This window comes from Anas platyrhynchos, chromosome 9, assembly GCF_047663525.1.
Source record: "Anas platyrhynchos isolate ZD024472 breed Pekin duck chromosome 9, IASCAAS_PekinDuck_T2T, whole genome shotgun sequence".
Taxonomy (NCBI): Eukaryota; Metazoa; Chordata; class Aves; order Anseriformes; family Anatidae; genus Anas; species Anas platyrhynchos.
Window position 1 is genome coordinate 14417996 of NC_092595.1, and position 14890 is coordinate 14432885.

At 59.0% G+C, this 14890-nt stretch overlaps 1 protein-coding gene across 3 annotated transcripts; it reads right to left on the reverse strand.

Annotated features, from left to right (window-relative positions):
• Positions 1 to 97: 97 nt before the first annotated feature.
• TSPEAR (thrombospondin type laminin G domain and EAR repeats) lies at positions 98 to 9475 on the reverse strand. Of its 3 annotated transcripts, none has more exons than XM_072042434.1 (12): positions 9102 to 9475; positions 7515 to 7735; positions 7182 to 7420; positions 6961 to 7051; positions 6331 to 6487; positions 5717 to 5848; positions 4453 to 4685; positions 3677 to 3863; positions 3181 to 3410; positions 2700 to 2887; positions 2225 to 2326; positions 98 to 1882 (listed from the first exon to the last, which is right to left on the reverse strand). In XM_072042434.1, the coding sequence occupies exons 1-12, from the start codon at positions 9193 to 9195 to the stop codon at positions 1825 to 1827; spliced, it is 1932 nt and encodes a 643-aa protein (XP_071898535.1). In that variant the 5' UTR covers positions 9196 to 9475; the 3' UTR covers positions 98 to 1824. The 3 variants fall into 3 exon arrangements, with proteins under 3 accessions (XP_071898535.1, XP_027320206.1, XP_027320205.1); XM_027464405.3 differs by having other exon boundaries at positions 98 to 1975; XM_027464404.3 differs by having other exon boundaries at positions 98 to 1850; positions 9102 to 9474.
• Positions 9476 to 14890: the final 5415 nt, after the last annotated feature.

The window sequence follows — 14890 nt, forward strand, 5'->3', positions numbered from 1 at the left end:
CTTTAAACACGGGCTGTGCCCGGGGACTGTGCTGAGGAACACATTTCCAGGATGAGCCCGGTTTGAGTGTTCCCACCCCAAGTCTTCCTGCACAAATCCAATTCACTCGCAGACTCGCCCACAATGCTGGCCACACGGATGTCTCGTCATGTTTGGAATAAAAAAGAGGAGCTGTTGGGAAGAAAGCTGTGTGCCAAGGCTGCAACACAGCCTGCTCAGTATCTGCCCCTGGTGTCCCCCCACCACCGAGAGTGGGAGAAGGGATTCATGGATGAGCACCAAATAGTGGAGGGAAGAAGGTCCACCTGCCTCACCCCCAGCAGGACTGGGGGCACCTTTGGGATTCCCCCACTACTTCTGCCCCTTACAGAGATATTCAGTGGCTCCTTTCTAAGCTCCAGCTCCCACAGCTGGGCTGTTAAAGCAAACTCTTTGCTTCCCTTAAAACACAAAGTCATCTCTAAATCCCTGCTTTGGCAAAACCCTTGGAAACGTGACTTGTGCCAGCTCATGGACCAGATGGTAAAAGAACTCCAGGTCTTGTTATTTAAAAACCCGGTGGTGATTAAGCCAGCCTGATGATCTCAGGAGTCTTGACTCACCACTTTTCTAACACTTGGCATTGCTGAGATGGGAACTCAGAGCTGCAAACCACCACATCCCACGTTGAAGCTGGAAGCAGGGGCAGAGGCTCCCAGGTGGTGCCCGTCTCGACACCCCCATCCTGCAGCACCCCGTGTGTGTCTGGGTGGGGTGTGCAGAGCTGCGGGTGGGAGGGAGGCGTTTTGTAATCACTGCAGCTCTATGTCTGCGTGCAATTAACCTTAAATCAAAACCGAGGATACCTGGAGGGGTTTTAGGGACCAAAGGAGGAGCCCCCGTTGTGGGCAGAGCAGCTCGACTTCCTGCAGCTTTCATGGAGGGGTGCACGCAGTTTATTGGAGCCCCAGTTAAGCAATAGATCACCCCAGATAAAGGCGAGGAAAAGCATCCCTAACCCTGCACACAGGGGTGTAAGGACCAGACAAGGCGGTGGAGGCCAGCAACACGCCGACACACACCCACAAAACTCTCGGGATGAGTGCCCAGGAGCGCGCCTGCCCTGCCACCTAGGCAATGCCGGCCGTGACAAATGCCTCTGCCTGCCAGCTGCAGCTGTGCAGCGGGTCCGTGGGTTTGTACAATACACACACGCCTCTCAGCAAGGACAACCGAGAGCAGCCACGGTGGAGGGGAGGGTCAGCAGGCGGTGGTGCAGAGAGGGACCCCCAGAGACAGCCCAGGCACGAGGCACAGCGTGCTATGTGGGGCCATGGGATCCTCGCCAGCTTTGGGGCCCCTGGTGTCAGGCAGCCAGAGCCAAGCTGAAGCCAACTTATTCCCACCTTCTCCCATGTTGTTTCCTCCCCGCTGCCACATGCCCGACCCAAGAGCACACGCTCTGCTCAGGCTTTTTCTTCCCTGGCTTTGCACGAGCTCTGGAAGTGACAGCAGGGCTCTGGGACCCTCCTGGCTGGAGGCTGCTGAGCCCGGCAGCTCCTGTCCTCCTCTCTGCCCTGCGGCACGCACAGCCAGCCGTCCCCGGGTGGATGCTGCAGTTGTCCCTGGGCTTCGTCTGTCCCAGGCTGGGGTCTTCCCACTTCCACGCCCTTGCTCGTCCCAGTCCCGGCAAGGAGCTGAGTACGCCTCGGCCACCTCATGTGGTTTTCAGCTTCAGCACCTTGGAAAGTGGCTCCTTGGCACTGGAGTAGATGAGGTAGGAGCCCTCGGTGGTGTTAAACGCCTCCCAGTCTCTACAGCCAACGGTGGGAAGGTGGTGAACTGCTACGAAGCCTTCATAGCCTTGCCACCTGCACGGGGAGGGCAGTTAGCTCCGGGGGCACTAAAAGTGGGCAGGAAAGCCGGACCTGGAGCCTGGCACCTTCCACCTCCATGCAGTGCTTCAGGGTGAGGGCTTCCCTTCCTGCCTGGAGGCCTGTGCAGAGACAGGGAGCAGGCCTATCTGTCTCCCCTTGCACCCTCCCTGTGCTCTCTCCAGGAGAGCAAAGAGCCACCCGCCCGTCCCCACGGCTGTGCCTTCCCCGTGGGGTGTCCTGCACCCAGCCAGCCAGTGCAGGCACGAGGCTGGGACCTGGCCCCTCAGGCAGGGACAGGAGTGCCCGTGTCCTCCTGCTGCCCCCAGGTCTGTTGGAGAGCTCGCCCTGCCCCAGCCATGCAGCAGTACCTGTAGATAATACTGTTAACAGAGAAGGTGAAGCCATCGAAGGAGTTTGCTACCACCAGAAAGGAGTCGTCACCCATCGAGAAGAACTCCCAGTCCAGGGCGCTGGGGGATGAAGCAGGCAGAGGTGGGTGAGATGCACTGACCCCACACCGAGCCCTGCCACCCTGCTCTGACCCCACTCCCAGGCACCCGGCCATCCCCAGCCCCAATCTTCCAGGTCTGGGAAACCCCAGTCTTCCCAGGCCGCTCCTGAAAGAAAATCCCTCCTTCTTCTCAAATCCAGGGCCTTCCCTTAATTCCCACTGGGATTCAGTGCCCAGGCCTCGTCTCCCATTGCCCTCCCCATCAGTTTCATGCTCCAGCAGCATGCGAGCCCCCGTGAACTCTCCGGGCCCTCCAAGAGACCCCTACACAGTTTGGGGTGCTCAGAGTAATACCACGGGCTGAGGAGCACCCCAGCTCTTTGCACAGGTACCTGTAGGTGAGGAGATCCTGGAATTTGACAAACATCTGGGCCGTGACGTTCAGCTCATAGATGGAGGAGTTGATGGCATAGAAATTAGAGGGCACTGGCATCCCGCTGTCGTAGCTGTGGCTGTTGGCGACAGCCAGGAAGACTCTGTCCCCGATATGAAAGACCTCCCAGTCAGCAGCACCAAAGGTCTGAGGGGAAAGAAGCCACCCAAGAAGCATCACATAGGACAAGCCTTTTGCAAGCCAAGCATGCTAGGAAGTGTGGTGAACCTGACAGGGGTGCAGTGTGGATGCTACCCAGTCTTAAGACCTTCCAAGGAAGAAGACAAACTTCCCTTGGTCAATTCCTAGGGGAGAACCAGCGGGAAACTCTTGCTACCTTTTCAGAGGACTAAAGAGGACCAGCCATCCAAATTATTCCCTGGCTTGTCTCAACCCAGAGGGGAACTGAGAAGCAGTGTGTGAGCAGTGGGTAACCTTACCAGAATAGACTGGAAGAGCTGGAAAGAGCCATGGAGCCAGATGTAGATGTGTGAGTAGATCTTCGTGGATGTGCCATTAAACGTGTTGGCCACGGCCAGGAAGGAATATGGCCCAATGGTGAAAAATTCCCAGTCGTAGGCACCAGAGGTAGGGATGGTCTGGTTGGTTTCAAAGAGCCCGGTCCGGGGGTTCCACCTGTATATCACACTGTCTATGTTGTGGTTATTCCCTGCAGGAGACAAGGACATGCAGAGTGAGGAAAGAATAGAATAAAGACCCAGAAGCAGGTCAGACGAGGCAATATTTGCCAGCCTTGCCGCCTTGGAGCCCTTCACCCCCCAAAGGAGAGGACCCTGGGGGCATCTTCACTTGCCCCTGGTGTGGTGGCCAGCCTGGAAACTTCCTGAAGCTCCAGCCAGAGCCTAATCATTACCTATTTATTTATTATTATTCCAACAAAAAGCTGGCCCCGTCCCAGGAGGGGGGGGCAGGTACCTTCTCTGTGGTTGACCACCGCGAGGAAAGCCTCTCCCTCAATGACAAACGCCTCCCAGTCCCTAGCGCTGTGCGTGGTGATCCTCTGATGGGTGATGAATTTCTCCTTCCTGTGGCTCCACTTGTATATTACAGAAAACTCCTGACCCCTGTCGTTCTGCTCAAAATTAGCCACTGCTAGGAAGATCTGAAAAATAACAAGCCAGGACATCTCGTTTTTCTCCTCTCATGGGGGCACATAACAAGCACGGGCAGGGCAAGGATGGGTTGGGAGGCTGGGAGGCTTCCCATGGGGAAAGGTTGTTCAGAACAAAAAAATCACAGGTAAAATGACAACAGGAAAAATGATAATGGTGCCCTGAAATAAAATATTTTCCAGGCCAAAGAAAAACCCTGCAGCCAGGACAGGTGGTACCAGGGTAGGGACAATCCAAACTCCCCTGGGAGCCCTGCAGCTGTCAGCAGATGATTTTTTTGCCTGGCCTGGAGTTCCTTGCAAGGGGATGACCCCGCAGGAAGATCCTGCCAGCATCGGGGGCTGACAGTTGCCTGGGTGGGTGCAGCTGTGCCTCAGCAAACAGGGGGCAGTCCCTAGGATGGACCCTAACCTGGTGAATACGTGCATCAACATTTCTCTGTCAAAGACACAGGCGATGAGGATTTACCCCCTGCACCATGCCTGAGACACAGGTCTGCCCTGGGCTAGGTGAAGGGAAGCCAGCATGGGCCACCTGCAGCTTGGCGCAGCCCTGAAACAACCTTCCAGGCAGTCTCACCTTTTTCCCTATGGTGAAATACTTCCAGGACTGAGCTTGGTAGGTGGGGATGTTCTGGTAGGGCACAAACTTCCCATCAGTCCACTTGTAGACGGCTGACCCCGGGGGGGTGTACCGGTTGGCAGTGGCTGCAAAGAGTCCTACTTTTGGGATGGTGAAGACCTCGATGCCCATTGTCTCCGAGTTGGTCACCAGGCTCTGGTGCTCCTCCACATAGTCCAGCCGCTGTTTGGCTAGAAAACCATCAGAAAGGAAAACTCAGAACTCGATGGCCCTGCTGTGAGATGCGCTCAGCACCGAGATGCACGGTACAAGTCCTGATGGCTTCCAGAGGTAGGCAGGGATGGGGAAACCAACTGCTGCCAGCTCCTGGAGAAGACAAAAAGCTCGTCCAAACCCAGCACATGGTTGCTGTCATAAGAAAAGCCCCAGAAGAGGGGCAAAGGATGACTTAGTTGTTCTGTGCCTCCTGCTCCATGCTCTCACGCTGAAGCCTGGGCAGGCCGGTGCCCAGGGAGGTGGTCGTGGCACCCAGGCTGCTGCAGTGTAAGAAGCAGCAATGCCCTCACACACGCCTTTATTTTTAGGTAGTCCTGAGTGATGATCCTTGTGTGTCCCTTCCAATTCGGGATATTCTATGACTGTCTGGAGACGGATTTTGGTAATTGTGAGCATGTGGGTGAAATTTGAGTTTTATTTTCAAAGTCCATCCCCTTTCCTGCAAGGCCTGGGTGCTCCAGTGTTGCCCTGCTATTTTCTGCACCAAGGCCACTAGGGCTGGAAGGACGTGGGGACCTGCCACTGTCACCTTCCCACTGCTCGCCCCGCTATCTCCAGGGGCTGAGGAGTCCTTCTGCTCCTTCCCCTCTACCTGCGAGCACTTTGGCACCAGCAGCACTCACACACTGGGGACCCGCAGCAGGGAGCAGCCCAGCACCCCAGACATGTGCACCTGGTGGCCGGAGCTGTCCTGCTCGGGCAGACTGACCTAAGGAGGACTGGGAGGGACAGAGCACAGCACAGACAGACAGCACAGCACAGACAGACAGCACAGACACTGTGTGAGTGAATCCAGAGCTGCACTGAGAGTACGGATATGGGCACAGACAGGGAGGCATGCAGGGACAACCCCACTGTATCACCCTGCTGGTTGTCAACGTCCTTGGTTCCTGCCCCCCAGTGCCACTGAGGGTGAATCTCTGCTCCTCTCATGCTGGAAGAGCTTCCCCCCTCCCGGCAAACATCGTGCATGGCATACGAGTACCTTCCAGCATGGAAATCCAGGTGCTGCCATCACAGAGGTACAGCCCTCTCCGGGGGGCGTTGAACCAGAACTGCGCCTTCTCCTGCTTGGTGCAGGGTGGACGGGACCCCAGGGTCACTTTCATGTCAGTCTCTGGGCACAAACAGGAGCAAGGCAGGCACCCTTAATGCACGTGATGGAGGAAGGAAGAGGCTCACCCCAAGACACGCAGAAGGCTGAACATCCCATTGGGCACCAGGGGACACAGCATCCTGACCCCAAGCCAGATGGCTGTCTGCTGGCACCCAGGAGGCTGCTGGCACCAACAGTGTGAGCCCATGGCCACCGTGTTACTGGGGGGGCTCAAGTCTTACCTCTCCTGTTCAGGCTGGATTCACCTGGACCCCAGTTCCCTTCAACCTGCAGCAGTGGCCACCTGCCCGCTGAGCTACCCGGCTTCACCTCCTCCTTTTCCCAAGTTCAAGCCACCCCAAACTCTCTCTGTTATCCCCAGGGGAGACTTCCAGGGTTCTTAGGAAATGCTCTTGCTCCGTGCCCTCCTACATGCAACAAGCCCCCTGCAACACTGGCAGGACAGAGCCAAGCGCCCCGAGCACCCGCTGGCGAGCACTGACCGTAGGGGTACTTCAGCACCTCGTTGCTCGCTGACTTCACCGGCACGTCCTGGAGAACAGCGGGGATGGAGAGTGTGGCTGCTTCAAAATTCACAGCCGGGCATATCCGAGGGGTGGCGTCAGCTCCTGGCAGCAGGACGAGCTGCCTCAGCAGACCCTGGGAAAGCAGGAGCAAGGGAACAGGAGCGAGTCCTGTGAGGCTGGGAAATGGAAGCTGCAGGTGGTTCACGACCTGAGCTTTCCCCCAGACTCCTGTTTGCTTCCCTCCTTCCCAGGCTGCAACTCAGTGTGATTCACACATGTTTCTCAGATCAACGTTACGTGCCAAAACCTCTGACTTGGACAGTTTAACAGCTGACATGGCTGGAGCAGTGGCAGGGGCTGTGTTAGCTGCAGAAGGCTTTTGCTGCCACCACTTCTCAGAACCAGGCAGGCCCAGGTGTAATTTTTGTATTAACGAGACTGTGCCACCAGCTGTTGCACATTTGTCCCATCAAGTCCGTGCAGCCAGGAGGCCACAGGCTGCCAGCGAAGCAGAGGTCCCCTCAAGACCACGCGCACAGCACCTTCACCCTGATCTGCCTGGGGACCCCTGCCCCGCAGTGACCTGGTGACACAAGGGACACCTACCGTGAACAAGCCTTTCCTTCTCCTCCTGTTGCCCAGGTAAAATCTGGCTCTCTTCACAGACAGAGAAGCTGGAAATGGCGTCTCCAGCACCCTGCAGCAGGCAGAGGATGATAACATCGTGGTGGCAGCTGGGGGACACAACCACCCGGCAGAGCACCTCCTGCCCTCTGCGTCCCCCAGCACCTCTCCCCCAAGCCCCCCAGGAGCTGCCCCCGACCTACACGTCCTTGGGGCTGCTGCAGTCCACCGTCAGCGAGAAGGACTGGCCGGAGACGGCCAGGACGAGCGTGTGCCAGCGGCTGTCCGCCAGGGAGATGTTGCGGAAGGTGACACGGGTCTGCCAGCCGCTGGAGCGCTCCTGGCTCCAGAAGAGGAAGTGGAGCTTGCTGGGCGCGTAGCGGAGCCCCACCAGCACGCTGGGGCTCTCCTCGGCCATGAGGGTGAAGATGTACTCGTTCCTCTGCAGGAGGAGGCCAGGGAAGGTCTGCCCGCTCCTCTCCCAGCCTCACACCCGACAACAGGGGCCGGTCCCAGCCCCCAGCGGCAGCGCTTACCTTGGCGGGGACGTCGAGGACTCTCAGGGTGACGATAATGGAGAACTCCTCAGGGAAGCGGTCGCAGTGGACGAAGAGGCGTGAGGCGGGGAAGCCCAAGGCCCGGGGCCAGGCGGCGGCGAGCTGGAGGCCGCGCACCCCCTGCACTTGGAACACCCGCAGGCCGCGGGCCAGGCCGCCGGCCGGCACCACCTCCGAGAGGATGTCCAGCGGGCGCAGGTCTATGCAGAGAGACCGCGGGACATGTCACGGCTGTGCCAGCCACCCTGTCCTGGGCTCCCCTGCTCGCTCAGGGCAGCAAACCCATGTCCAGCGTTGGCTACAGCGCTCCGCAGCACCGCAGGGGCCAAGGCCGGCCTCCCCACCCCACAGGCAGGATGCTGTGGCGGGGTCTCGATGGCATGAAGCACCTCACGTGCTGATCCCCACTCTGCAAGCTTCCAAGGGCTCTGCTCCCATCTGTCCAGCTGGCACCAGAGCCCACAGCCAGAGCCAGGAGAGCAGGGAAGTGCCCACGAGTGTGCTGGCACAACAGGCTCCTGCTCCTGTCCCCAGGGCAGGGGGCACAGCAGGCCCTGCCCCAGCCCCAGCTGCACACAGGCACTTCCCCAGCGGATGCGAAAAGCTCTCATTAAATAATTATGCTTTCCCCCAGATGAGAAAAGAACACGCACAGCCCTTGGGCACCACCCAGCTGAAAAAACGGCACTGGGAGACAACCCCCTGCTTGCATGCAGCTGGGGCGCAGGCAGCTCTGAGCCCCCACACGGAGCGCGATCCTGCCAGGAGCTGGTCCATGCAGTGGCCCTCTGCTTGTCACACATCCAGCTTGCGGGCCCTTAGTCCCCGTTTGTACCAAAATCCCCTCTGCTTAAGCACAGAGGGGAGGCCAAGCAGGAGGGAGCCATCAGCAAGGCTGGCTGGGCACGTAGTGGGGTTGAAACAGCCGGGGTGAGGAAAAACACCCTCCCCGGACACTTTGCTTAGGAAAGGACCAGAAAAAAGTGCACGGCTGTCAGGAAACAACCGCTTTCTGATTATTTTTTTTTTTTCTCCAGCAAATAGCACAAGCTGAATTCAGGCTCAGGTTTGCAGAAGGGTTTAGCATCCCCCGGGCTGCCCCAAGGGCGGAAGGGATTAGCCCAAAGGCTGGAGGCTGTGCCTGGAGAAGGCAGGCAGGGCCGTGTCCTCACTGAGGCAGTTTCCAGCTAAAACCAAAGACGTGAGCCCCAATTTGCCTTCCACATCAGCTGCTGCTAACGATCAGCAGCCACCGGGACCATGCTCTGCAGCGGGAGCACAGACCCGGGGGTTGTGGGACACTGCTGGCTGGGGCTGCAGCGGCTCCACGGCTGGAGGGACAAGTCAGGAACCTCCCGGGGCAGTTTTGCCACCAGGATGGCTTCGGATGCATCCGTCACCCCGAGACAACCCACAGGGGTATCCAAACATGCCTGGTATGGGGCACCCTGCAGCACAGCACGCTTCCTGGGGGCTGCTCCAGCAGCACAGGGAGCTGAAAGCCCCCCAGTATTTTCCACTAACGCCTCCAAGCTGCCCTCCCTCGCCACCGGTCCCGGCTCCTACCTGTGCAGTGCTGCCACGTCCTGCCGCCCCGGGCAAGGCCCCCGCCGGAGGCCCAGTGGAGGAGGACGGCCCAGAGCAGCAGCGAGGCCGACATGGGGGGGCTGGCCGCAGGGGGTCCATCCACCCCGACGGATGGATGGATGGAGGGATGGATGCTCACAGCCCCCGGTGCCCTCGCATGGTCCTCCCGCGGGGCCGCTGTGAGCACTGCTCAGGGCCAAGCCGCTGCGGGCTGGGGGCTAACACCCATCCCCTGCGTCCCCCTGCGTGGGCATCACGCCGGGTGCTGGGGCTGCCGAGGAGGCTGCAGGGCAGTGTGGGCTCAGCCTGCGTGCAGACATTTAAATGGCAAGGCGCGGGGGGAGAGGAGGAGCCCCGTTTCCTCACGGAGCTTTTATCTTTTGCCCAACCCTCTGGAAGGCAGCTCTGGGGAGGGATTTTTTTTTTTTTTTTTTTTTTGCTTTGCTTCCTTTCGGTTTTAGTGATTCATTTTTCTGGGGTCACGTGGGGAGAGGTGGGAGAGCCGCCCCTGCCTATGGAGGCCGAGGTGGGCACCTTGCTGTACCCAAAAGCCCCCTGCTTTCCGAGCAAGATCTCAGCCTGTACAGGGGAGATCCACCATCCACTCTAGTCCACCCAACCCTGCCCAAAAACCAGCCAGACCCTACAAGATGGATTTTTCCCTCAGTGCAGGTGATGCACGGCCACTCTGGCCATTCCCATCACAAAGCTCGCAGCCCACGGCCAGGTAGCTGGAGCAAATCTGCTGCGAGGAAGGCAGAAACGTGCCACACACCACTTTGGAAACCCTCGAGGTTACAGTATTCAAACGAGAGACAGCAGTGGAAAAACTCCCTGCGCACAGCAAGCTCTGCTCGTTTTCTCTAGCCACAAAACAAGTTACTTCCATCCTCTGAACAATTGAAATTAGCTCTCCCCCTCCCCCCCCAAAGTCTTCCTGCGAGGCAAACGGCAGAATAGAAAGCTGACAGCCAGGGCAAAATGACAAAGAGCTGCGCTGCAAAACCCAGGCTTTTTTCGGGGAGGAACAGCCAGAGCTGTACCCACCAACACGCACCTTGGCCCCAAGCCTTGCGACAAGCTGCCCCGTGCCCGGAGCTGCCCAAAAGTCCCGGGCACCTCTGCGTGCTACCAGGGGTGCTCCCCTCCCCGATTTAGGGCATCGTGCCCGTGCAGCTCCATCCAGAGGAGAGGCACCACTGGCTGCCAGCCCCAGCCTCCCGACAGGTTGGCACAAAGGCGGCTCGGCGCCGCCGCACGCCGCGAGGCCGCACACATGTGTCCAGTTAAGCACGGCTCCAGGAGCTGGCAGCGCGGCCCCGCCACCCTCGGCGGGGGATTTACATAAGCAGTGGGACTTGTGCGAGCTGCCCGAGGACCACAGCTCCCGCTGGTGCCGACTAGCATGGCCCCAGCACCACAGGAACAGCAGGGTTTTGTCTTCCCAAGGGGACACAGCCACCTTTGAGAACATCCCTGGGCAAAAAGCAGTTGCTGGGGACAGCTCCAGACGTGAGGTCGTGCCCTCCAGCAGCGGAGGAACCCAGGAACTTCCTAGGGCAGAAAAATTCCAGGGGAATTTTTTTCTTTCTGGGAAAGAAAAATCGCTGTTTGTCAGCGTAAAGGAGAAGCAAGGCAGCACTGAGCCCAGCAGCGTGGGCTTGCTTTTCAGCCACACACTGCTAACAAACAGGGCTGACCCCAAAGCTTGAGGCTGAGGGCAGCAAGGAGAGGGACACTGGCGGTCCTAAAGGATTTCACCCTTCTTGGCCTCGGGAATCTGGAACAGCAGAGAAGAGCGGGTGAAGTGCCGTGGGCTGGCCCACAGAAACCAAATCGTGATGTTAAACACGGGCACGGGGCCGCCTCTAGAAGCCCACAGCCATGCTTGGTCCAGGAGCTGCTCCTTGTCCCAGCAGCGTTAGGAAGCAGTCTGCAAAATTGTCTCTAAGTGTGCTCACATTCCTGTGCGCACAAGCAACCAAGGGAGGATGGAAGAAAGGAGGAAAAACAGCAAGACGTTTGCCTAGTTCTTCTGGGCGGTAAATAAAACCATGTGGCAGCTCTGAACAAAATGATCCTTGGACTTCTCCCAAAAAGGTTTGGCCGTCCCTGGATTAGGAAAGGTTGAGAAACATGGCTGGAGACAACACGCAGCAAGCAGAGCTTACATGCAGGGGACGGGGCTAGGAGGGCACCTCGATCACTGCCGGGCCCTGCACACAGGACGATGCTTCTGCGTTTCCACAACTGTAGCTCATTTGTTATTTGCAGACACCAGCCACATTTTGGGGATCACTGTTACATTTCAGTCTTTAATCCCAACACGTGGCAAGAGCTCCTTCTCCCTAAAATGCAGCACATGTAGGGGCACTGCCATGGCAGAACCCAGAGGGACCCCTGAGCACCACGCCTCAGGGGCACGGCCAAATCCAGCAGCACTGCCAGAGCTCGTGGTGGTGGTGCTGAATAAAGGGACAGGGTCCCACTCCTCGGCCATGCCATGGGATGCAAAGCCCTGCTGCAGGACACGTGGAGACCTCTCATGCTGCTTTGGCAACTCCCATTTACGTCCTCACACAAACTGGGGGGGACACCATGCAAATGGGGGAGAAGCAGCAGCAAACAGGAGCAAGCAGAGAGGGGAGGAAAGCCCTGGCAGGCGTCCTCCTTCATGAGCTCCTCTCCTTCTGAACCGAGTTCCCACAAGAAATCCCCGCACCAGTAAAGCTGTCAGCATTGTGCAGCACCCGTAACTGCCGTTAACCTGACCCCTTTGTGAAAAACCCAGTTCCCAGAAATTTTGGAGAGGTTTTCCCAGGAAAGTTTGGGCAAAGGACCAGGCGGATTGTGAAAGGCACCGCTTTTAGGAACAGCATCAAAAAAGCCCACAGCAGCTCCAGCGCTGTACGTCTCGCTGGCAGTTTCCCAGCACAGAGCACTCGTCCCTTGCTTCTCCTCTACACTGGACAAACAGCCTGATCCCTTGTTTGCCCTTCACTGATCATGGCTTTTCCCTTTTTCTGCCCCTTTTTGCTCTCTCCAGCAGACCCAGGCCCGTTGCCAGGGGCTGAGCCACCTCCAGGACCACAAACATTTCTGGCCGATCACTGCTACTTGAACGGAGGTCACCACAGATGAGTGCCTAAGAGCATTTAAATTATGGAAACGGTTCTCCGTGTGTTTTCTGTAGGTCTTGGCTCCACGTGGAGGCAGAATAACTGAGGGGGACCGACAGGCGATGATGGGGTGTGATGGGGACAGAGCAGTTCTGCCTGCAACACGACAGCCTGCCTGGCCTCTGACCTTGGCGAGGGTCTCTCTGAGAAGGGAATAACCAGAGGCCGTGAAGGAGGCGAAGCTTTCCCATCACACATTCGCTGCTCCCTGCTCCCAGCTCTGCACCTCTTCGGCAGTGCCACCGGCCCTGAGACCCCTGGGGTTTGCGGAGCGCACACCTGCAAGCTGCGAGGCGAGACAGGGAAGGGTTTTACAAACCTGCCAGCCTTCCTCCGCCGGGAGCAGCAGCTCACCTAAATGCTCTGTGTGGGGAATTGCGAGCAGGAGGGGTTGGCTGAGCAACCCATGAGCTGCACCTCCCCACGGGCTGCCTGGGGTAACGCCTGCGCCCCGGGGCTGCTCCCCACGCACAGAGGGATCCCCACAGCCACCCCGCGGGGGCACTGGACCCTTTGATGCGGGCAGCAAGCAGCTGACCACACGCTTCAGCCTGCAGCATGCAGACGGCGGCTGACAGCAGAAGCCAAGCCAAGGAAGCCCCAGGACCTGTCCCCAGGTGCCTGGGATCACCGAGGACCTGCAGGGACAGGGGACGTGCGGCTCTGCTCAGAGCTCAGTGCAGTGCAGCAAGTGCTGGGCACAGCATCTCTGTGTCCCCTGAAGCCCACCTTGGGAGGAAAAGGCGGAGGTGCCACCAGCCCCAGCACCGCTGGAGCCTTCCCAGCCCAGGCACCAGATCCTGGGCGTGGGGCTGGGACCACGCTGCCTGCACCACTGCTCCGCACCGCTTGGCTCCGTAGCTGCAAGGAAACGTCTCGCCCTGTGACAAACAGAATCGTGGCCCGATGCCATCGCTCGCCCGTGTACAGCTCTCATTATTCTAACTGCGATGATTCAGGCTTTGGAAAGAGCGGTGCCATGTTTACCGTCTGGTGCCGAGGCCCTGCACATTTTAACAAGCCCGTTTCTTGGAAAAAGGCTGCTCGTTACGAGGACGCCTGTGGGCTCCAGCTTGCAGGGTCAGCGTGCCGCTGGGGCAGGGGCAGCAGCAGCTGCGCTCACTCTGCCCACCCGCAAGGCGCCGAGCGCGGCTCCTTCTGCCGCAACATCCGGGGAGGGAAGGGAACAAAGACAGAGAACAATTGCTATTGTTTTTCCAGACTTTCTCAGGGCCGATTCCTCCGGTGCGTTGCTGCTACCCAGAGACGCCGGCCGCCACACAGAGGCCCCGCTACGCTTGGAGCTGTTTGGACACGGCCCGACCCAGGGCATTTGCCACCCGACTCGGGCGGCTTCCTCGGCTAGGCCACCCGACACACCGAGGGCAGCCCCTGTCCCCATCTGCTCTCCAGAGCCCAGAGCATGGTCAGACACCTCTAGGATGCTCTAGCACAGAGGCAGGAGCCCAGTAAGCACCCCAGCCATGGGGACCCGTCCTGCTGCCATCCATCTGCCAGGCGGTAGCAGGCCGTGAGCACCGGACTCGTGCTGGGCAGCAGGAGGAAACAGGGCTGTGTACGAGCAGGGGCAGGATGAGCAAGCCCTTGATTGCACCTTGATTGCAGCTCTAATTACAGCCCTTCCTCTCCCAGTGCAGCGCTGCTGCCCCTGCCTTTGAAGCCTTCCCTCGGAGAGACGATCACGAGGCTGCCGTGAGCTGCTCGCTCCCGGGGGGACTCGGTGAGAGCCAGGGGGTGCTGGAGCCAGCGGGGGGAAGGAGGGGCACAGCAGAGCCAAAACGCTGAGCCGAGGGCAGAACTCAGCCTCTCACCAAAGTGGACTTGAAGGCATCCACCCTTCAGCCTGTCTGTCTGGCACCCCTCACCCAGCACCAGCCATCAGACCAGCAGAAAAGGGCAGTGATGCCTGCTGAAGCAGCAGAGCAGGAGAAATGCCCGCGTAAATCCGTCACAGGCAGGCTATGCAGAGACAAACCGGCCACTAAAGTTTGCTCCTGAGCCTGCCAGAGTCCTGTCTGTGGCCCAGCAGGAGCCACGCACACAAGAGACCTTACCGGGTCCTCTCCTAGCAGCCAAACAAGCCCCTGATTAGGCTAGGGTGGTCTTGCGAGGTCTCCAGCCTCTCAGGGCTCGACTACACCACGAGGGTCAGGAGCTTCTTGCAAGAAATGCCTGGTCCTGGAGAGCCCGAGAGCCTGATGAACCCCCGGCAGATTTGGCCCGCCTGAAGCTGTTGTCGTGTCAGTACAAATTTGGGCCTCAATTTGCCAAATCCTTTTGACACAGGAAAAACCGTTTTGGGGCAAGACTCCTAACCCGGCCGTGGGCGGGGAGACCTCCCTGTGCCAGGCCCGGTATATCCAGGAGCGTGGGTGCCCCCCGCTCCCCAGCGTGTCCTGTCCTGCATCTCTGCAGCTTTGAACCCACCTCCTGCAGCCTCCCCCAGCCCCGTGCCCCCTGGGCAGGGCAGCTCGGCTGCCTTCAGCCCCCGAGCAGCAGCACAACGGCCCCACAGCCCCTGTCCCAGTGCCGGGAAGCACCGAGAGCTGCTCACACACGCTCTGCTAG